The sequence below is a fragment of the Macrosteles quadrilineatus genome, unplaced genomic scaffold (assembly GCF_028750875.1).
Source record: "Macrosteles quadrilineatus isolate MER2022 unplaced genomic scaffold, UCM_ALF_1.0 Scaffold_4__1_contigs__length_99947679, whole genome shotgun sequence".
In the NCBI taxonomy this organism is placed as follows: domain Eukaryota; kingdom Metazoa; phylum Arthropoda; class Insecta; order Hemiptera; family Cicadellidae; genus Macrosteles; species Macrosteles quadrilineatus.
This window is the reverse complement of record NW_026542597.1, coordinates 32429614-32453554: the sequence shown is the minus strand read 5'-3', so window position 1 is coordinate 32453554 and position 23941 is coordinate 32429614. Positions and strand designations below refer to the sequence as shown.

At 32.9% G+C, this 23941-nt stretch overlaps 1 protein-coding gene across 2 annotated transcripts in view; it reads left to right on the top strand.

Moving 5' to 3' along the window:
- The window catches only part of LOC128993579 (KH domain-containing, RNA-binding, signal transduction-associated protein 2-like), a 251622-nt gene that overhangs the window by 217407 nt on the left and 10274 nt on the right, over positions 1-23941 (top strand). For both annotated transcript variants that reach the window (XM_054417559.1, XM_054417556.1), the window contains 4 exons: positions 1427-1480; positions 16181-16286; positions 17987-18117; positions 21134-21250. In XM_054417559.1, the coding sequence (XP_054273534.1) occupies positions 16190-16286; positions 17987-18117; positions 21134-21250 (345 nt within the window). In that variant the 5' untranslated portion in view covers positions 1427-1480; positions 16181-16189. The remainder of the gene's footprint in view (positions 1-1426; positions 1481-16180; positions 16287-17986; positions 18118-21133; positions 21251-23941) is intronic.

Genomic DNA, 23941 nt, shown 5'->3' with positions numbered 1-23941 from the left:
TGAATAACTAATCAAATAATTTCATTGTTAAAGTTTATATTGACAGCTGGACGTTGAGAGAAGAGGAAATGTGTTTTCCACAGAGATAATCGAATTTGCATAAAATAAACTCAAGAGATCTTCCAACATTTGCATAGGACAAAGGCCTTCTCTGTGTCCATTGCACTGTTCTGAAAATGTACGCGTGGTCTTAACAAAACAAAATAATGTTATTTATGGTCGTCTTATATACAGGGTGACAAAAAAGTCTGGAAACGGCTTGATATCTTTTTAACTAAATTTGTTAGAAAATTAAAACTTTTCACATCATCTTATATGTATGAAAACTACTTTTTGCAAGCATTACCATTTTTTGACCTTCACCAGGGGACGGCCCATGAGGAGTAGGTACATAATCTTTAATGTAAGCATAGATTGATATGCACGTCATTTTAAAGATCTGGTCAAGTGGAGTTCATTGCCGGAAACCGCGTCAAAAAAGGTTCATCCGTTACAAAATGGCGGCAGTCCAAAGTTCTTGCGGAATATACCTGCAGAGGCCTTAGAATTGGTAAATACTCATATTCAACATTAGCCGGGAAATCTGAAACCCGTTTAAATTTGTTTCGAAGATTGAATAATATTAGTCTATGAGCTAGTTGACTTTAAAATACAGTTTCAGCTCTCAAGCTAATGTTTAATACGAGTATTTACCAATAGTAAGGCCTGTGCAGGTATATTCAACAAGAACTTTTGACAGCCGCCATTTTGTAACGAATCAACCTTTTTTGACGCGGCTTCCGGCAATGAACTTCACTTGACCAGACCTTTAAAATGATGTGCATATCAACCTATGCTTACATTAAAGATTATGTACCTACTCCTCATGGGTCGTCCCCTAGTAGAGGAAAAAAAATGATAATTCTTGGAAAAAGTAGTTTTTATACATGTAAGTTGAGGTGGAAGGTTTGAATTTTCTAACGAATTTAGTTAAATAGATATTAAACCGTTTCCAGACTTTTTTGTCACCCTGTATAAAAAAGTGTAAACAAATACAAGCTATACAGCATTTTATTTATTAGTAATAAACTAATATTTGTGACAATGTATTTTGGAAGCAAGTCGATATAGAAATCATGTAATAACACGTTAACCACATAATAAAGTGGAACTCCCCTTTTTTGTTTTTGACAAACAATTACTAACTAATTATATTTAAATCGTAAAATGTTTTTTAAACCAATTTCAGAAGTACGTTCTATTTTATGCTACCGGAATAAACTATGATATATTTTTATAGAAAAAAAAATTTCATTCACCTTGAGTAATGTTCTTTGTTTGTGTATTTCTGTTCAGAGAAATCTACTCGTGGAATTTCTTTATACTGTAATAAAAGCTTGATTATCCAGAGCATTACAATTGATTAACAGATTTTTTTCTTTTCCAGGACTGTTCTTCATAGACACTGTTTATACAGAAATTCACAACGGACAACGATCAGGTAATATGTGATTTTTAGCATTAAACCAGATATTAAATAATAGATAAACGCACTGAGGAAATTAAAGAATGTTTTTGAATATGGTTTTTGAATTTAAGAGATTATTACTCTTAAATTTACACATACTTGAGATAGCTGAATTCCGATTATTGATATCAAAAAAGTGATAATTCAGTCTAAATCATTTTTCTGTCGACACGGCATTCCAGAAAAAGTTAGGTCACTGTTCGTTTCAATTTCAATTCCCAAACATTCATATGTCAAGACATTTTCCAAAGTGGCTTTAAGCGTTTATCAAGTAGCCCCAATTATTTTTACAAATCAACAGGAAGGCTGAAGTGGGAGTAAAAATCGTAAACAATGATTTAAAAGCATAATTTGTAAAACGCTTATTTAGCACTTTCAGCCTTTCGAACGACACCCCTCCGAAATGGGTAGCCCCTCCCAGCTTCTCACGAACAAACGATAACGGAGCACATTGCTTTAGACTGGTCATTTGCTCTGTGGAATATAAGATCCAAGAGAAAGGGAGGGAAACAAATCTTAAGAAGTATGAATACAATTTAATTGAAAACATAAAGTGCAAATTCTTAACTCATATTTCCCTAAGATAATATACCCAGTATAAACTGATAACCATTAAAGACATGGCAACATTGTGACAATCTTATTAATTGTTAAAATTATACTTTATCCTTATAATATGTACAGGTGGAGATATAAAATTTTACAAACTTATAATTATTCAATGTATGTTTAGATTTGGTTACATTTTTACTAAAATTTATAAATAGTAAATAGAAGAACGAATTAGTAGATATTCAGTTTTATATTACTCTAAGGTTAAAGAGACGAGGGAGAAAACAACGAGTAGAGCAGCCGCAGGATTTTCTTGGCAATACGCTCTTGAAAGGGTGAAGAGGTTTTAAAATCTCATTTTATGATTTCATATTAGATTATACTATTTTGCTTTGCTTCATTACATTTACAATATTGTTAAAACTTGTATTCTAGTAAACAAGTAATAACCCGTACCTGGTATAATTTTCTTGATAAATAAATTGCTTTCAAAAAAGGATACATTATAATAGATTTTATGGAATTTTGTGATGTTAAGATATTCTAAAAGAATTAGTCATGCCTATAACTGTTTAAGTTTTGAATCGTGGTCCTCAAATCAAAGACAGATTTATTTATTAGGTAATTTAAATAATGCGTTTAATTACATGTCAGACAACCTTATTTAAAACTTTTGACCTAAAATATTTTTGTTTAAATAGCCGTTTAAGATCAGTTCTTAAAATTGAAAAGTATCACATAACATCTTTTACTTTCATAACAGCATAGTTTTACTTAACAACACGGGTAACGGACCAATGAGGCTCAAGGATTGAGAGAGAATAAGTAAAATTGTAATCGAACGTCAAACTAATCAGCTGTTTATACCAATTTAATTGTTATATAAATTGGTGCAATTGTGTGGTACAATGATTCGTTGCAACACTGTCAGTGGCATTAAGGTTAAAATCGAAAACCTGACCTTTCATAGAAGTTATTAGTAGTGATTGTTAGTTATAAAAAATCTGTCGTGGGTAAAATATAGTACGCAACTCGCGTTAATATTCTTTAAGACACACGTAGAAGTGTTAAAGGCACTTGCCAAGGCTCGTACCTTAAATTTTCTACTCGTTGTAAATACTAACTTAATGCGATCATTGCATAAACTACTATTATTAATTTTATGCAGAGACTTTTTTTAAAATTTCAAAACATTTTTCATTTTGATATATTCAGGAAAGGCATTTAAAAAATGATATCCTCCTTTTAGGAAGTTTATGTTCGTCGATAATCATCCTAAAATACATTCTTACATGAAATAAATTGTTATATTTAAAAGAATAAGTATTTGAAAATATGTTTTTTCCAAACAAAATTATTAGAATGAATTACAAATTTAAAATACGTACCACAAAATATCAGGGAAATTCCATATAACTTAAAACTTTAAAATGTTCCATTTTTCTATGTCTATATCCTGCGAAAGAATTCATTGACTTTACTATTTTTGACATTTCGGCCAAAACACAATCAATTACGTTTTGTTTTTCAATTCATGTAACAAACACAAGCAGAAGTTTTATATTAAAAAAAGTTAAAAAGAAACACAATGTGGTTTCAAATATTGTTAAGACAGATTTTTTTTATTTAACAGAACGTGGTAAATCCATTCAAACAGTTTTCTCGTGATAAAGTTTATCTGTATAATCGGAAATCATATTCTGGATAACCTGACGACGTAAGCTCAATCTCCCTGCAAGTAGGACAGCAAGAAAAATATGCAATATACTTTACAATGACGGTTTTTAAAAACCTTTTGCAATAATTAAAGACCATTGTGTACTTGCCCTTACAATTTTAGATGAAAAGCAAGTAAATATAAAAAATTGTCTAGCGTTAAATACGTTTTTACGAAATAATACAATAAACGTATTTTAGATAGAATTAAGTTAGTTTTTAAACTTATATAAAGGTAAATAAGTCCCGAAATTGTATGGGACATAAAAAATTACTAGATAATCTATATAATTAATACGCTACATGAAACTTTGTCGGTTGAACTCCTTCACCATTTCTTAACCGATTTTATCCATTGACGTCTCATTGGAAAGAGCGTGTCGCGTAGATTTGCAAACTGGCCTTACATTTTCGAAAAAGCCCCTTGGGCTCTGCCCCAGTGGCTTTGAAAGTTCCCATGTTATCCTTATGAAGAACATAATTGTTGACATTTTGATCAGCTGTATAATTTAATTTCTGTTATTTATTTTCCAATTCAACGAAACGCATAGGTTACATTTACTGATTTTGTTGAAATTAAATATTTGCTACTTTAATTTACATTCGTACTTTATTCCAATGTAAAAAATCGAGAAAGCCTGGGCAATTTGATATATTTTACCAAAAAAGGAAAATTAATTGACAGGGCACTGAATTTTTGAGCAATAATTGAAAGAACCGATTTTTTACCATGGAAACATAGGAGTCATAGAACACCACCAAGTAGAAAAAATAGAGATAAAAAAAACATTTACCATCGTTATCATCCTAAATAATGAAGAGCACTTACAAGATGAAGATTCCCACAAACAATGAACAGGGATGTTAGCCAAAGTGTTACTATTTTGTAGTAAACACTGACTTAACTTTATGATGATCGGCAAAGGAAAACACTCTAGGGCTGAATTAAACTGGTACGGCAAGGACATTGAATATATGTTTTAATAAAAGTCAAGTGATTTTAAAATAATATGACTACATCCAAGAAACCTTAATAAAACTTTCACTGAAGGATTTGCATTATTCACATTTAATTGAAACAAAAAACCATCTGAACGACATTTGGCCTTTCAATTCTGCAGGTAAATATAACTTACGTTATAACAGTAACTAGGTAGCCAAATTAATGCCAATTGAAGCAAATAAAATTATGACAGAGAGGTTATGCAGAAAAACAGGCAAATCTTAAGTAATGTAAACAAAATGTCATCGCTATAAAAAATTACTGAAATTTGTAAACATACTAGCGACAACGGGTAGTACTATGCAGACTACATTATCATTGACGAAGATCAACCTGGACCACCTAATGCGGCTATAAGTGGGAAAGATATGTAGAATACACTAATAAACCAGATCAGCCTTTGAAAAATGATCAAATATTTACTAGAAATGTTGATTATATGTAACTGTTAGTCACGTAATCTATGAGCTGAGTCTTTTAAACTCATCGGAAATTATGACTTTTATTCGCTTTAAATAAGTTAATTATTTGTTTTTAAATACTGTAACTACTTTACTTCTTTGCAATTGCTCGATTTCGAGCAACATGTACACTAGTATTATTTTAAATTTATTAATTGATCACCCAAAAGTTTCAAACTATCTGTTGTATTTAAGAATATGTTTTATTTTTTATAAGTGATCAGATAGTTTTGAGTATTTCGAACTTGCATTCGACTATTAGTATGTTACCGTTACTGTTTCACCTTTAATTCAGGATGTAAAAAAACTATTTGAAATTTTAAAATAATAAAAAAATCTAACAAATATTTTAAAGTTTTCATATATATATATATATATATATACACGGCCGCGCCCGGGAAGCCAGTCACATAAAATATACACTGGAAGTCAGTCAGTTGCACCCCCCAATATATTTCAAGACTATGATATATATATAATATATATTGGTAAATATCTTAAGCCTAGACATATCTGAACGTATATATCTCTTTTTTTCTTAAAAATAATAAAATATAATTACGTAAAAAATGCTATGCTAATGCAGTCACCACCGCATTTGCATGGGAAAGCCAGTCACGTAAAATTTGTGCTGCTAAGCCAGTCACTATATATTTTACAGCATACCACTGGAATCCAGTCACTGAAAATCCACCGGGTATCCTGTCACTTCAGTCACTTTCACCCCTGCCCTTCTACTTTGTGATATTTATTTGTTCTACAAGCTTGAAGATTCGCACCTCAAACAAACGGATTATGCTTCAGGCATTGAGCACTCTCATAACCCATCTTTCGCACTTCATTTTAATTAGTTGTCTTCCAGATTACTTAACAATTACTATTCTACAGATTAAATACCTAAATGTCATTGTAATCTTTGGTCGTCTTAATAGTCGTCCTGGCAACTGTGGATACAAATATGTACCGAACTAATTCGCAAACGCAAGGTGGGAAGTTATTGTTTTGTAGTCGCACAATTAGGCCTATTGTTGAGTCCTTGGAGGCAAGCGGCCATCTTGGATGATTTCAAATAGCTGCAAAATTTATCGTCCAAAAATATTTTTCAAACACCAAAGTGTTTATAATTTAAATAGCTAGTATACTGTGGGATTAGAAATGTTCTTTGTAGTTTTGAATTATTCTCCAAGGGAGTCCATAAAATAAGTTAACGGTCACGGTCATCTTGGAAAAAGGCCAACTAATACGAAAACAATATCCTGTGTTGCGCGGGCCGTAGCACACAAATAGTTTTCCCGCCTCAAACAATCAAAGGCGCGTGGAACAAGGCAAAATTCTTGTCTCTCTTGCAGCGAGAGGTCGGGGCGGGCCTAACGGGTTCCATTGATGGGCTACCCGGCTACCGACCGACCTGGGGTAGCGACTAGCGAGCCAGTGGATGGTTAAAGGTTCTGCCGGTTATTTCAATCTTATTGCTGGTTCTCGAGCTTTTTGAGCTCGTTGTACAGTGAAATCTTACTTCCCTATTTTATATAGCCACAATCAAAGCGATTTTTACAAGAAAGAATGAAGATATAGACTCAGTGATGTGTGGTTAGTTAATTAAATCATGTTCCTTGATTGTTCACCCTTTTGTAAGAGCCAATAATCAATCAACTTATATTTCTTTATTTTTCGATTTATTATCTATATCAATTCAAGAGGTAGCCCTGTACCTGGTTAACAAATATACCGATTACATTTAACGTGTTTTCTTTGAGTTACGCCCCATGGGATTCCAAAGTTTCACAATGTTTACATTTTTGAAGAATGTAGATAACAGAATGTTTGACGAAGTCAACTGTAAATGCTGTCAATGCAGTGCTTTGATTTTGCGGTCCAAAAGGTAGAAACGATTCGATTTGTGAAACTTTTAACTTTTGCTACGGGCCTGTTAATTGGAGATTGTGACTTTCTTAATTTAAGGAAGTAAACGTATTAACATGACGTGTTTGGAGTGGGATTTGAAATATGTGACGTGTATCAAACTTTTTCTCTTCAAAATCCTCTCCGATGTAAAACACAGGTACGGCAGCTAGGTTTATTAGAATTCAAAAGTTTTTTAATTGTCGTTCAATGTTTCGAAATTATTTTTCGATCAAGTTGTTTAATGAATAAATAATTGTTTTGCTAAATTATGTTTCGAAACCAGGAACTAAAAATAGATCAGGAAATAGATATTTTAGTTCAGAAAACAAAGCCAATCAAATAGGCCTACGACTTTTTAAATAAAAACACTGGTCGGATGGTTTTTAACTTTGCTGTTTATTTACTTCAATAAATTTCTAATAAAAATCACCACAGGTACTAATCTATATAAATAAAATTAGAGTTTTGTCTGTACATTGCTCAGAATCATCAATTTTTAGATGATTTTTACGTTTTAAACATTCAAGAATCCGAAAAAAGTTTCATCTCAATTCCGTTATTATCTCAATTCCGTTGTTGTCTATCTTCCGTCTGTCACGGTCCAAAGGCCATTTTACGCGGCCTTCTCCTGAAAAACGAGAGTACCTATCAAGATCCTCGAATCATTTTAATGTATTCACTGGATTGGCGAAAGTTTCTTTAGCTATTAAAATATGGCCTCACTACTTTGTAAAAAAACTTACGGACGTTTAAATCCCAATTTTGTGCGATTTTTGTCAAGTTTTCTCACAATGTTTATCACATAATCATCATAGCGAACAGCTGTTCGGATCAAGATTATTTTTCTCTAGCTGTCACTGATATGTTTACATTGAATATTGTTTACAAATACCGCAATCATTTCAGATCAAGTTTCAAAAGCAAATCCAAACCAAGTTGGGTTAAAACAGTTTCTCCTTACATAACTGATTTAATTAATCACAAGTGCAATAATGTGTAGGGTAACCGTAAATGAAAATAGAGCTTCTTTGTGTATACAATTTCTATTGAGTTTTGGGTTGATAACCGGGGAAAAGACATTGACTCAGTGTTCTATATGCCTGGGAAACTTAAATTTTTTACATAAGCGTTACCAATAGCTTACATATAAGGTTTCAACTCGTTGACGGCACTTCAATGGTGGTTGTGTAAAGTGTTTTTAGAGACAACTGCAGTGGGTGATTGTAACAGAGGTTTACGGATTATGCTCAAATCGTATTTCCAATGTGTCTTCTCACCGCTATGTACTGCTCGCTGGACCATACGTCCAACAGACCAATTATCAATCTCTTGGGTTCGTAGGCTTAAACAATTATTCATAAGTTGGTAGCGCATATTACTCAGTGTTCCGTACGGGCAGGACAAGAGCACCTTTGATAGTGAAATTTCCAACCTGAATGGCGAGGTTGAGGTATAGTATTTTAACTATATATCGTTTGGTTAGTTAGGTAAGGTTAACCTAACCTAACTAACCAAACGATATATCGAATTAAACAATCGAATAATGAATATTACTCATTTAGTTGTTTGTGCTAACAGATATGGAAGTGTACCGTACCCCTCATAGATCTATTACGCATTTTTTTTTTACTTGAAACTGTCAGATACTGTATTTGTTTGTATATAATAGTTTAGCCAGCATATCTGAAAATATGCAAAACAATAGTTTTTCTTTATTTAGGAAGGTTTCAACTGACCACTAGAGGATCCCCGTGCGTAGAACGGGCACACAGCTAGTAATTAATATTTAATTAATACATCTTATCTTACTAATATTATAAATGTGAAAGTTTGTGTGTTTGTTTGTTTGTTTGAAGTTCAATCACGCATTAACTACTGGCACAGAAAATATACTGTTTTTGATTTATAAATAATTTGTCATATTGTGCGAATCTTTAATGATTTGTTTTTTTCTGCTGTTTAGGTGCAGTGGTAGAACATTATTATGGATATGGTAGATGTTTTATACTATATTATACCGTAAATTAAAGAAAAACCAAATGTTCTCAATACGTGTCCTCCAGCGTTGAATTTTTTTTACGGTTTGAGGCCGTTTGCTGGTTACAATATTTAATTGTTTTGTCCAATGTCCGAAATGTAAAAACATGACATTGCTATCCCACACGTCAACTTTTCGTGTCCTTTTTTGGACAAATACTAGATAGAGGATTAACTATATAAAATTAAGTGTGATTTGAAATTTAAACAAAACTAGTGGACTCGTGCTGCTAAGCAGCTTTAAAATAACATAGCATATCCTAGAAATAATCAAATTTATGATACAACAGGACTGACGATAACGTTTTGACGTAGAAACCTAGGTCTCCACTAAAAGATATGCCTTCGATTTATTTCAAATTTAAGATTTTTTATCGAGTAATACAGTATCTTGGACTTAATTGTTTCAAAAGATTAATAGTTAAAATTAAAGCCAAAGATTAATAGCTCAAATTAATATAATTCACGAATTATTTTAAATCTAAAACATAAATAATAGTGGAACTATTGGTTTTTAACCATAGAAAAACCTTATGAAAAATAAGTTTTATCTTGGTTATTCATCTTGTGTTTGCTTGAAACTCGTCCGATTTCAATAACTAATAGTTTAAATTAAAGCTGGTATTTCACTGAAGGTTCTTAGACCAAAATATATAGGATTAGATAAAATTGTAACTGGTGAAATGCATCTTAAATCGAAGTAGAAATTTAAAAAAATCAAATATATATTTTTGGTGGAGTAATACATTAGATAAATATTGCCGATACTTTATGTGAAATCTGTGCGAGCATTCCATAAACATAAGACCTCAATCATGGAAATCGGTCGCGTAGAAGAGCCAAACGAACTCGGAAAATAAAAACCAATTTTTAAAAATACATATATATAAGACTAGAGGACCTATGCTGCCCCGCAGTATTGAAATAAATACCATTATTAAATAAATAAATATCAATATGCCGATGCTTGATGTGAAATCTCTGCGTGCATACCTTCAATTTGAGGCTTCAATCATGAAAATCGGTCGGGTGGAAGAGCCAAACGAACTCGGAAAAGAAAAACCAAAACTCCCATAGGCACATGGGAGTAAATTTAGTTTACGTATAAACTGAGTGATACAATTCGCTAAAACATCCTGTAGGCCAAACATATCTTGAAAAATCCTATTTTTGATTATCTACCAACTATAGCAGGCAAGATAAGTTTTAAAATGTGATACTTTTTTAATATTAATCACTACCCTACTAACAGTGAAATACCACCGCCGAAGCAAACCTGCAGAATTTGATGGTTCGTTATTTTATTTCCAAAGTAGCGAGGCCATATTTTAATAGCCAAACTCACTGTAACCAATCCAGTGAATGCAGGAAAAAGATTTGAATCATAATCGGTAATATAGTTTTCTCGGAGTAGGCAGCGTAAATTTACATTTTGTTGGTACAGACAGAATAACAGAAAGACAGACAGACAGAAATTGAGATGAGACTCGTTTGAGCCTTCATAGCCTAGAAATGTAAAAATAACCAAAAACTGCATGATTCTACGCAATGGACAGACAAAACTGTAATTTTATTTCTATAGAAGAAGACTACATTTGCACAGTTTCAAGCACTCGACAGAGTTGCTCGACAAGCTGGTCTGAATCTGACACCATTGAATCACTGCAAGGGATGCGCGCAGAGGTAGAGGAACATTCAGATGACTTCTGAGAATTTCAACTTTCTCGTTTTGCAATGTGCCGTTATAGCCTTACTTGGAAGAGGGGGATTTTTGGACCACGAATGAGTTTGTTATGTTTAGTTTTAAATAAATCCGACCTGAATATAAAATAGCAAATGCAAGTCCGCAGTAACAAAAACGTTTATTTTTACGGAATAACTAAGTTATGGGTCAAAAATAAGTTCTAGACCAGTGGTATAGCCAGGAAAATTCTATTTTCGCCATAATATGAGTACAAACCTTTGAAAATTTAACATGGGCCTTATGAGAAAACATTCCGCCATTATTGTCATTTGTTTACATTTTTAAACATAACTCGGCGTTCTGTACCCACGGGCACCTCAGCTTGCGCATGCGCAGAAAGCTCTTGAAGCACTTTCCGAGGTAACTGTTGTACTTCTGATGTGTATTAGCTCCTGACATACAATTTTATCAACTAGAGACAGAGAGAAAGAGGACGACTCGACTTTGCTCCACTTCATTAAATAGTTTGATGTATAAGAATTTGTATTACATTATAAAACTTTCCAGAGTAATGAGTTTCTAATCAATTAAAAGACTATTCTTACATTATCCTCAGCAGTATTACTGTTTATTTAATACTTTTGCCAATATAAACGAGCGACACATTTTATTTTTTATTTTTAACGCTTTTTATAATAATTATTATCACTAAATCACTCTTTTCGTCAGTTATCGAGTCGTGTCGTTGTCAATAATGTCGTCTGATTCTGACTGATGTCAGATGTAAAAAATGATAGGAATTTGTATTAAAATGATAGGATTTGTAATGATACGATCTGAAAACAAGCAATTCAGTATTCTTATTCAAAACACCAAACACCCGCCACTGGATCAAAATATGCCCGCACGGCACAACCCGGCACGGTGGGAAGCCCCTCTCGTACAATTTCAATTACGTACATAAGCTAAAAATTAAAAATATGATTTAGAACATTTTACTTTTTGTATACAGAATCCACTGTTTTTAAACTTACCTGACCAAAAAATAAAATAAAGTAGTAGCCGACAAAAAAAGTTCCTTGGAAATTTGCCATGTCACGTTTCATAAAACATTTAAAATAATCGACTTCATTTGAATGTTTAAAATGAAAAGTACCGGGGGACCGAGCCGTGGCTTAGTATGTTTATTTCGATTTTAAAAGATATATAAAGGAAACTCGTGTTTTCTTTATAACTAATTTCGGCTTTTATTGTTTAAGATTCAGTGGAATTTTTATTTACTATGATGTAACTTTAAATGGACAATGCGACACATTAATTTATTTTAATCTTACACATTTCTGTTATTGTAAATAAATCATAGAAATTAAAAAAAAATAAAAGTAGTATTTTTTCAAATACGTTCCTAATGAAGGAATTAATATGCGATCACAGGTTAATACAGTAGCAATCAACTACACAGCATTAAAACAGCACAGTGTATGTAAGGGGTGTGATTTATTTCTTGGTACTAAATTAAGTCATTCTTCAAGTATAAGTAAAACTTCAGCATGGGCATACTCTCTAACGTACTATCATATGACGGATTAGCTGAAGGCAGATAAGTCATATTCTAGCTTACATTGCTTACTATAAAGATTGTTGTAATACAATTTAATTTTAACTAGTGGTCGTCCAGTGGAAAATTTGTAATGTGCAGGTTTCAAATGATTTAGGCCTAAAAAACTTTTAGCTGTGTGAGTAACGAAGGACTTCTGGAAAAATAAATATGATATTTAGATGTTTCTTACCCAGGATTAATGCTGTTCCGGGACACTCTGTATAAATGGTCGTTAACGTGATTGTAAATTTACATTTTAAATAGTCAAAATACAATAGGTATTGCGCAACCGTGATATGTTAAGTCATTAACCTTGGTTCAGTAATAAAAACTACACCGTATGCTTACTCAAACAAAACAAAACTTGCTTACTGTACAGCAATAAATCACGTAAAGAACAAAACAAAAGAAAATATAGACTAGAATACTACTGATACCGTAGTCATCCTAGCTTACTACTACATGATGTTTCAGAACAGAAGTATGGGGATAAAAATATTAAATAACTCATAAAACACCATAAAACCATAGTACAGTACTTAAGTCTTTCTGGTAATAATAACAATGATAAAAATAAGATAAAGATAACAATGATGTAAAACACCTCTTATTATTTCTCTTTGTTCTATTCTTTCTTTGGTTTCTCTCCATCCACAAGTTGTCATGGTTACTAATCACCCAACGACCCAACCACAAAATATTGTAGTGTTGTGACAGCAGACAGGAGCAGACGATTTTTAGTATGTCAGTGTCAGTGCAAGATTGTCAGTCTGTAGGTGCAAGCGTATAGCTTGACCTTGACGCTACTGATCGATATTTCTCCGTTTTGCTTCCATCCTATTTTTGTCAAATGAACTGTATTTCAATAATTGGGAACCTACTGCACATAAAAATTACCGTAAATAGTTAAATATATCGTTCATATCAAAATATTATACTGAAAAACACAGTTCATAAAACATTTTTTTGGGGATTTGTGAGGTTATATAATATACTGTATAGTATTTAGATATGCATCATGATGATGCGACCCCAGTTAAGCGAGGTATTTGCAAGTTAAAGTTACAAATAGAAAACCCATTATGGTTTGTATTCAATGACCGATGTATTAAACAAAATAAATTATAAATTATTTTGATATTAATCAGAAGCATTTATTACAGCTTGCAGCACTTATTGGTATATATAAATATCCCAGTTACTATTACATAAAAAAATAAAACACGAAATTGTGTGGCCATTCAATTTTTATAAACACAGTGTTAAACATTTGACTCTGCAGAATACCGGATGGTAAAGAGTGTTTGGTTTCAAGAAAATAAAATAAAAAATAGTTTAACCAGCTTTACTATTTATTTTGAAAAATAATAGATAGGAAACCATAAGGATAGGTATGGGATTGAACTGAAATAATTGCAGGAAAACTTAAATCGTTAAGTCCACAATCTGTACATCGTTAGAGAGCGAGAGCGAGAGAGCGAGAGAGAGAGAGAGAGAGGGGGAGAGAGAGAGAGAGAGAGAGAGGGAGAGAGAGAGAGAGAGAGAGAGAAGGGGGAGAGATTTGATAAGGAATCTGAAAAGTAAACAAATAATCGTTTCTGGCGTTTGTTATATTGTACCCCCCTCCCCCCCCCGGCATTTGCACTCGTGACCACTTTTTTTTGCTTCCTTATCATTCATCCGTCCCAAAATAGAATTCCTGTAATAGTTTGTTTGTAAAATTAAAATTATTATAAAAATCTTTTATCTTTCGAGTGTAGTTTCATGGTTATTCTTATCAGATAGAATAATATCGTTGTCATATGTAATAGTTACTCCTTCGCGTTACGCAATTGCGTAAAAAAACAGTTCCCGTATCTCGGACAAGATTCACGTATATTTCTCGAGATAAAGAAAATCCGTATAGTTCCCGGTCCGTGGAAACACTGTAAATATTGTACTAGGATATAAAATATTGTATAAAGGAGAAGTTGACGAAAATTTAAACTGAAGGTAAAAAAAAATTAAAATAACTTAAAATATGAGATGATGAACGGGTAGGATCAAGATTCAACCAATTATAATTAATTAATATTCGACGATCCTTATTAGAGGTGCATCATATTTATTTGGAGTATGAACATGTTTAAACATTAACACGTAGTTAATCACTATCCCAACTCAAATAGTAACAAGGAGTAAACGAAGGTTACAGACCGCTGGGTGTTACCGCTACAAAGTAGGGTAGGGTGCCGTACTTGGCTACTACTCCACGATAGAACACACGATGAGACAGTCTCCGCATTGGTATTGCAGTTACGCTTATCGACACAGGCAGCAGCACCAGTTTGCTGTTTTCATACGTATAAAGTGCACGGGAAGCCATACCTGACTGGCTTATGGGAGAGCTGACTGGCTTTCGGGCGGGTGACTGCCACACCGAGTAAATTACCAGCGCACTGACTGCCAAACCGGGCGGGCACAAAAGTATATATATATATATATATATATATATTCAATGATGAGAATTGGAAAGACTTACAACAATTTAGTTTGTTCTTACATTAATATTCACCCAAGATTTAGTGTCACAAATTTAATCAAAGAAAACTTCGAGGAAACAACATAGTTAAAAACTACGTATTATATTTGAAAGATTATAACTTTATAATTGTTCTTCTTAATTGAAAATGACTTTTTTGCATTGGTGGTTAAATTGATCCTTACAATCACTCCAAATTTCGTACTTAACTTTGTAAACAAGGTTGATAATATTATTTGTTATTTCAACGGCAAAAGAGACACCCACATGAGGAATAACATAAACATATGTTGACAAAGTTAGTTTGACGTTGCCGATCTTCAAAGTTGTTCTTGCATTACCATAATGCGATGATAGGATAAGTTTGGTGTGGCACAACAAACATAGATAGGTTTGTATCACAGGAGCGTAAAATACAAGTTGATAAATCCAATCTAAGTTTACCAGCACAAAATAATCTGTAATTCTTTCGATAAACATACGAAATTGAATAGTTCCAAAACATGTTATCCCTAGAACCCAATTATAGTTTGCTAAAATACAATTTATATGAAGTTTAATTCTCTCACCTTATGATGAATACTACAAAATACCACTAATGAATACTACATTGTCTTTGACCTATTTAGAATAGTTGCATAACAAATATTATTATATCTGTTTCATATTGTTTAAAAGATAACTAAATGGAGTAAAACATATGCCAACTGTTCAAGAGTATGCTCATATATCATCACTCCCCAAGCTATCTCTTATAATTCAAAAACATATTTTCTATATTTCTAGAAATACATCAAATATTGTACATTCAATATTTTACTGGTAACCCAAAATATATTTCGTCCCGTAATGATATTATGTACAAGAGGGTATTTTGGTTTTTAATTGACCTTGTAAAACTACTTTATCCACTACTTGGTTGAATTCTTTTTAAAAACTTTGCACTTCTCCTGTACTATAGTTGTTTTTAAACATAAATATAATACAATTTGGTAAAACAAATAATGATGCGTTTCAATAGAGAGTACACATGTTACATAAGGATTTCATGATTCTAAAGTGTTGCTTTCAAAAAAAGGATTTAACACAAAAAAATAAGGAATCATAAACTTTTAAGACATACATTTACCATAGCCAACCCATGGACGGACAGGGCTTTTCCAGGTAATTGTTTTAATTTATGTACTTTTACAGGTATCAGAAATGTCTGACATGGACATTGTGGGAATGGCAGAGGAAGAAGAAGACGATATGCTAAATGACAGATCAAGTGTCAACACACAGACGTATAGCAAACCAGGTAGGATGGGTTAGTACCAATTGTTTAGTAAGCCTAGAGATAATAGCACTCACCTTCTAAGGTCGCTGGTTCCATCCCAAGCGAAGCTGTTTCTAGACCCAGATGCTATTTGTCATGGGGCTATGAATTACTATTGCTATCCAACAAAAAGGTTGACGTTAAATAACATGACCAGGGTTTGGACATCCTCCTTTCAATACATAAACACACATAACCCAAATAGTACCAACATTCCTAACATAATTACTACTAACGGAACTACTAACATACAAGGACGGATTTATGTTCTGGGACCGAACACTCAACACAATCACACTGTGAAGTGTAAAATTATATTATCACGAATAATATCCACCAACAATATTACGAACAATAGTGTCAAATATGTTCGATTAATACTACAAGAATATTAACTTAAATAATATTTTAATGTATCAAACAATTCGGACATTGCTCGCTACAACGTTTGTTTCAGGGTATTCGGTTGATCATGAAACTAATATATTCAGTTTGTATACAGTAAACGGCCATAGGCGTCAGCCTAGAATAATTGAATCATTACTGCCCTTTATAATCCAAATAATCAGATGAGTAATCACATTATATCCATACATTACTTTGTGAGGGAGAAAACAATCACTTTATGATACAAAACCAGCGGTGTTTCTGAGAAGTAGCATATTATTGGTTCGAAGCTGGACCCAAATGCCCCAATATTGGCTGATCTTAGCTATTTGCAAAGCTAAACAGATTCTCCATTATATTTTATACTCGACCTACATTCATATTCAGATCAAAATACGCCAATGAAGAAGTGACAAAAGTGATGGGGATAGATTTCTTGTTATAAATTGATAAATCCTTTACTTATGAGGGTTACGTTTAGGGCAGCCATGCTTCTACGGAGCAACAGCTGAATGTAAGGTTGGGGTCAGATGAGTTATGGACCACCTGTGTAATACAACCTTCCCTTACAACCAGAATTATAGGGAAGATAAAGCGTTACAAGTTATTTTAAACTTATATCGCATCTAACACAGATATGTTCACAGATTTAATAGAAAAAAATGTATACAGTGCTACTATTTTAATTTGCTTACTACTTAATAGTTATAGAAAACCTGTAAAAAATTACTCAAAATGTGTTCAAAGTGGTTTTATTATTATTGAATTAAGATAGTGACTAAAGTTCCGTGTTGTAATCTAATTGTTATTAAATAGAGTAACTTGTTATTGACTAAGACAAACTGTTTATTTATTAGTGACACATTTTGTCAAGTCTCAAAAAAAGTCTGGAACAGTTTCAAGCTATCACAAACATACTGCTTTAATCAGGATCTCTTTATTACTAGGCGAACATTATGCTACTTCAGTATGATATGAATGTTAGGCATCATTAGTTTTAGTAGGACTTGCTTTGTTAAGGTTTTATGAAGGAACTTATAGATTGGTTACGTGAACAATCAAATTAACATACATTCTCTCTTTAATCAGAATTTCGTGTCTGGCAGGGTTTTGAATTTGTTATGTTTTATATACTGTATTCAAAAAAGCTCTTGTTGGTTCCTCTACAGAAGACATTCTTTTCAGTACCCTTACAAACTCAAATTTGTCCTGCCAGTTACATATATTTTCCTTACAAACTACTTGAATGATTTATAATCAACACTATTCACAACCCTCGTTTCTTGATGTTTCAGATCACACTATGAATGGCGGACGTCTGCGAGGGATGGCGGAGCTGCCTCAGAGGAAGATGGTGGACATCACACGTGATAAGCCCATCAAGGTCACCATCAGAGTCGTCGTCCCTGTCAGGGATCATCCCAAGGTCAGTGTGTGAAGACAGACTCTGCTGACGATAGTATCTTAGTACCACTACTGCCGTTGCCCCTGTTTCACTAATCGGTCTGTTTTTTTTTCGAAAATACTATCCAAACTATAGTTTTTCATCTGGCATTGTTGTAAATAAAGTTATATTATGGAATCTGCTTTCATCTGCTATTGTTAACCCAAATAGTTTTGTTTATTTTATCCCTACTTAAGCATATTCTTTCTATTTAGAAGGAATATGCTTGAGTAGGGATAAAATAAACAAAACTATTTGGGTATTGTCTGAAAACAGTATTGTTGAATTCATCAGTGTCTAGAACAAGCGCAACAAACAAGAGAATACTCTTGTTCGTTTAGAATAATAATTCTAAACAGGAGGTTGAGGTGTTGTAATAAAATTGTCCAATTTTATGGAGTGAATTCAGCTTTTGACTCGACATAATTTATTTGTGTCTAAGGGATAAACCATAATGATTTTTATTTGTTTAGAATACAAGTTATAACGTTTTGAAGTTGATTTAAGGTCCTCTTATTTTAAATATAACATAAATGTCAAGTAACAAGACGTATATGAAAACGTTCACTGTAAATATGATGGCAAATAAAAACCTGACAATTGTAAAAAACTAAAAACAAATTGAAGTACTGTAATATTAAGATAAAGGAAGGAAGATAATTTTAAACGATGGTTGGTTATTGATTGTACAAAGTTAAAATAAACTATTAGTACATTAAAAAATAATCATATAAGGCTGTGGTTTCCTAGACGCGTAATAGATGCGCAGCGGTTTAGATGCGCTGCGTCTTTTATCCAGGTCCCAAAACGCAGCCGACGTGAGTGGTTTCCTAGACTGCGTACAATACACACGGTTGGTGCGTAACATAAGTTCATGGGAGAGATTACTAGTGGCTACTATGATGTTGTACGATGATTTAGATAATGACATGGATATTTTGGCATTAACAGCTTTGAAGAAGCGTAAGCAGTGAAAAGTATATGTTAGGAACTGTACGTGGCCCTCACGCATCTTTTAACTGTAGTGTTAAGGCAAACATGTCTATTTGATGTAAACAATAAATCTTAATTTACCCTGTCCAACTTTGCTTTTACTGTTATTATATTTACCTATTCGGGATTTACCAAATCGATGAAAATACCTTTTAGAAGTATAACTGCAATAATCATTTTATACTTATACGCCAACCCCGTAAGAAGTTTGGGTAGGCTACTATGCTAGTAATTAATATAGAGTTATTACTAAGATGTTCAAGAGTTCTTAAAATAATTATGGGGGCTCTAATATTTGGGAGTTGGTGTTGTACTGATTTGAAATGAATATTTATCAATGGTAGGTTTATTTACTAATAGCAACAATAAGAAAATATGTGAGCTCAAATTAATTGTAGGGAACATGTAACAAGAGAATCAACTATTAAAATCACACATTATGGGGAAATTAACACTACATAACGAATGATATGAAATATAATACTATACAATTTTAATTGTATGAAAAATTATTTCCATAATATGTCATTAGGAAACCAAATTTAACCAATTTTTTGTCGTGTGAGAATTTTGCCTTCTGTACAACATTTACTTCCGAATCCATTGCATAAGACATGTCTAAAACGCAGCGTAACTCAGATTCGACTGCTCCGAAAGCAGTCGGTCAAATACGCAGCTATTGGTGCGCGCGTATTAGATGCGCGCGCATTAGATACGCAGCCTTGGAAACCGCTTACACGAAACTCCATAAGACAAGTGTGCTGCGTCTTAGATGCGCACACGCAGCGCATCTAATACGCGTCTAGGAAACCACAGCCTAAAGTAATTAAGTTTGAAACCACCGTCAAGTGGTACATAATTCAAAGACGGACTAAAGCATTTAAATAAGATCGCCATTGTCATTCTGAACAGTTCAGATCAGCCAAGACGATGACTGGTGGGAAATTTGACGGGCAACGTAACATCATACCTCCTACTAAATGTCAAACTAAATTTTAATAAAAATAAATGGTTGAATAAATCTATAGTAACTGTAAAGAGCAGTTTTTTTTTTTTTTTTTTTAATTTATAATGACAATAGGAGAAGTCTTTGAGGATAACAAATTGAGGAATCTTTGCCTAGTAAAAAAATATATTCTAAATGTTAAAAAAATTACAAAAATGATAACTGACTAGTTTTTAAAAACTATGAATGTTGCAAAAACTTGCATAAGTTTATCCCAACAAATTTCAGTGGAGTTATTAAACTATAAATAATAATTTGAATGAAATGAACTCTTAAACGAGTTTTCTAAAGAGATTTCGAGGAAAGTCTGAAACTAGTTTATAACACTCGCTCTCCGCTGCTGAAAATTCTAGTCCCTTGGTAATGGGAAACAAAAACGTAATCATTGAAACATTCAGTCTGCGAGTTCAGTTGCTCACCACAACAACAGTTATTTTATTTGTTCTTCATTATTTGTTTAACATTGTTTACAGTAAATCGTTTATATTTAGTTGAATTATATGAAAGTCTAATAATAGGTAACATTTTGGAGTTTCAACAAAATACGAATCTCGAGTAATGTATTAAATTATCTGATGATTTTGTAATAATGTTTTATTTAAATTAGATATTGTTCATGTTTATTTATTCGAATCATAACAATCTTTGAAAATTTTTTATGATTTGATCAATAATTTCACTCATCAATTGTTAGGAGGCTGAATTCATGTTTTCAATACAATCAGAATTATCTAAATACTTTATATTTACTAAAATATTCATAACTATTGGAAGTTAAGTCAATCTAAGAACATACATTTTTAAAGAAGTTTTGAAACCATCCGTTTCATATATTGTTCCGCAAAAGGGCTACTTGGCTTTAATTTACTTTTATTTGGCTACAAACAAATTCGAAAATTAGATTTAACAAGTAGAAAAACGTGTTTTTGTTCACATAGTCATAAAAATGCATGCATTTCTTACCGTCATATATTTTACAGAATTGATTTTTTATTACAGTTTAACTTTGTGGGAAAGTTACTTGGACCAAAGGGAAATTCTCTAAAGAGGCTTCAAGAAGACACAATGACCAAAATGGCAATCCTAGGACGAGGGTCCATGAGAGATAGACACAAAGTAAGTTTAGAGTGAATTTATTATTAGTAAAATGATTGGTATTTGAAATTTACTAAGGTCAAAATTATATTAGGTGTGAACAAAAAGTACAATGAATGGTATAAACCTGTATGAGATAATTATAAAAGGAATTGTTAACATATGTTTTATTTACATTTTATTTCTAACATGTGTTCAAATTATTCTTTTGTTTACATGTTGAATTCTTTATGTTTACTTACAGATTGTGATTTAATAAAAACTTACTTTATATTTTCTTATACAAAATGTGAACTTTTATTAGTAAAATTAGTGGAATCAACAATGGCGACGAGTAAAATGGTAAGTAGAAAGGAAATGGATTTGTATCTCAAGAAAAGGAAATTGCTAGAACTACGCTTGAACAAACTCAAGGATGATTTACATACATGTGAACATTCTCAAGATACATGCACTTACTATACCGATAAACTTTCAGCAATATGGACTGAACTCGATGCTACACAGTCAAATATTGAACTTCACACGAATTCAGTAGAAAATGAATTAGAAATTCGATGGCAGTTAGAAGAAATACATAGAGAGATACGAACATTCCTTGAAGCAGAAAAGAAAAAGTACAATACACAAACTGCAATGTCTGCCTCTATAATATCTCAACATGTATCTAATATTCCTTTCCAGCCATATACACAAGAGGAAAGTTTTCAAAACTTCACTCGGCGCTTTGAAAACTACACAAAATTACGGGGAAACTTAAGTCCAAAGGTCAAAGTGGATTTATTTTTACAATCAATTACCCCACAAATACACGAACAGCTCTATGATCTTTGCATACCAGATGATCCACATAACAAGCCATATGAGGAATTGATTCATCTGTTGATGGCTCAACTAGAACCAAAACCCAGTATTTGGGCTCGTCAGCACAAATTCACAACACGTACTCAACTATGTAATGAATCTGTACAAGCTTACGCAAATGCTCTTCGAAAGCTCAGTGTTGAATGCCAGTTTACTTGTACACATTGTAATGAATCCGTATCTGAAATTCTACTTCGAATGCAGTTTGTCAGGGGACTAAGAGACTCTGATATACGTCTTCATCTTCTTCGAGATAAAATATTGCAACCGTTTAAAAAAGTAGTCGAGAATGCAGCTACATTGGAACTAGCGAAAAGTGAGAGCAGAATAGTTAAGACAAATGAAAATCGAGAGGAAGTACACCAAGTATCGAGCAAGAACAAACACCTGAATAGTAAGTCAAGTAAATCTAATCATATACAACTCTCTGATTATCAATCTCGTTTTGAGAAACTGAGGAACAAATGCTATAGATGTGGTGATGATTCACATAGAGCTCATCAATGTAAGTTCAAAAATGCAGAATGCAACTCGTGTAAACGTTTTGGTCACTTAGCAAGAGTGTGCTTAAGGAAACCAAACAAAGAAGTAAAACAATCAGATGAAACCGTAGAAAATACAAGTGATGACACTCATGAAATTTACCAACTTCATTCAAAATCAAATGACAAGTTTATGCTTGAGGTAAAAGTGGAAGGACGACTCATGACAATGGAATTAGATACAGGAGCGGCTCTCAGCATTGTATCATATGATACATTTAAACTTTTAAATTCTCCAAAAAGGATTTTCAAAACAAATGTTCAACTCAGGATATGTCCTGAGTTGAACATTTGTTTTGAAAATCCTTTTTGGATAATTCTCCAGTGTATGCACTGGAGAAATAATCAATCCAAGAGGAGTTGTTTTTGTAGATGTTCAGTACAAAGATCAAAGTTTTGTTGGAAAACTGTACATTGTAAACAAGTGTGTAGACTCTATATTCGGAAGAGAATGGATAAGAGAGATTCAGCTTGATGCAGCTGACATACATTCATTAGATTCAAGTGAAAAAAATGAAAACATTCAAGAACTAGATGATTTGATGATTCGAAACGAAGACATTTTCAAAGAAGGCATTGGGAAAATACCAAAAGAAAAGGGTCATTTTAATGTAAAAGACGAAACCCAGCCAATTTACATCAAACCTAGACACATGCCATATGCATTAAAAGAAAAAGTAGAGAAAGAACTTGAACGAGTGGAAACTTTGGGTATAATCACACAAGTCGAATCATCTGATTGGGGCACACCAATTGTTCCGGTCGTCAAACCAAATGGTTCAGTCAGAATATGCGCTGATTACAAGGTGACATTGAACAAAGTCATCAAAGACGAACACTACCCTATACCTCGGATCGACGATATCATGTCAAAGATGCATTGTGGAAAGATATTTTGTACTCTTGATATCAGTAATGCATACTTGCACCTGGAGATGGACGAAAACAGTGCCATAATGCAAACAATCAGTACTCATAAAGGGCTGTTTAAGGTGAACCGATTAATGTTTGGAGTAAAAGTGGCACCCTTGTTATGGCAGAGATTCATGGACAAAACATTACATGGCTTAGAAGGTGTACAATGTTTCTTCGATGATGTCATTATCCAAGGATCTAACCGGGAACAGCTTCTTCGCCGACTGAAACAGGTGTTCGAACGACTGAAGACAAACGATTTGAGGCTAAATAGAGACAAATGCAAGTTTTTCCAGACGAAAATTGAGTATTTAGGTCATGTGATCATGTGAGCAAAGGGCTACATAAGTCAGATACCAAGATACAGAGCATTCTGAAATGTAAAAGACCA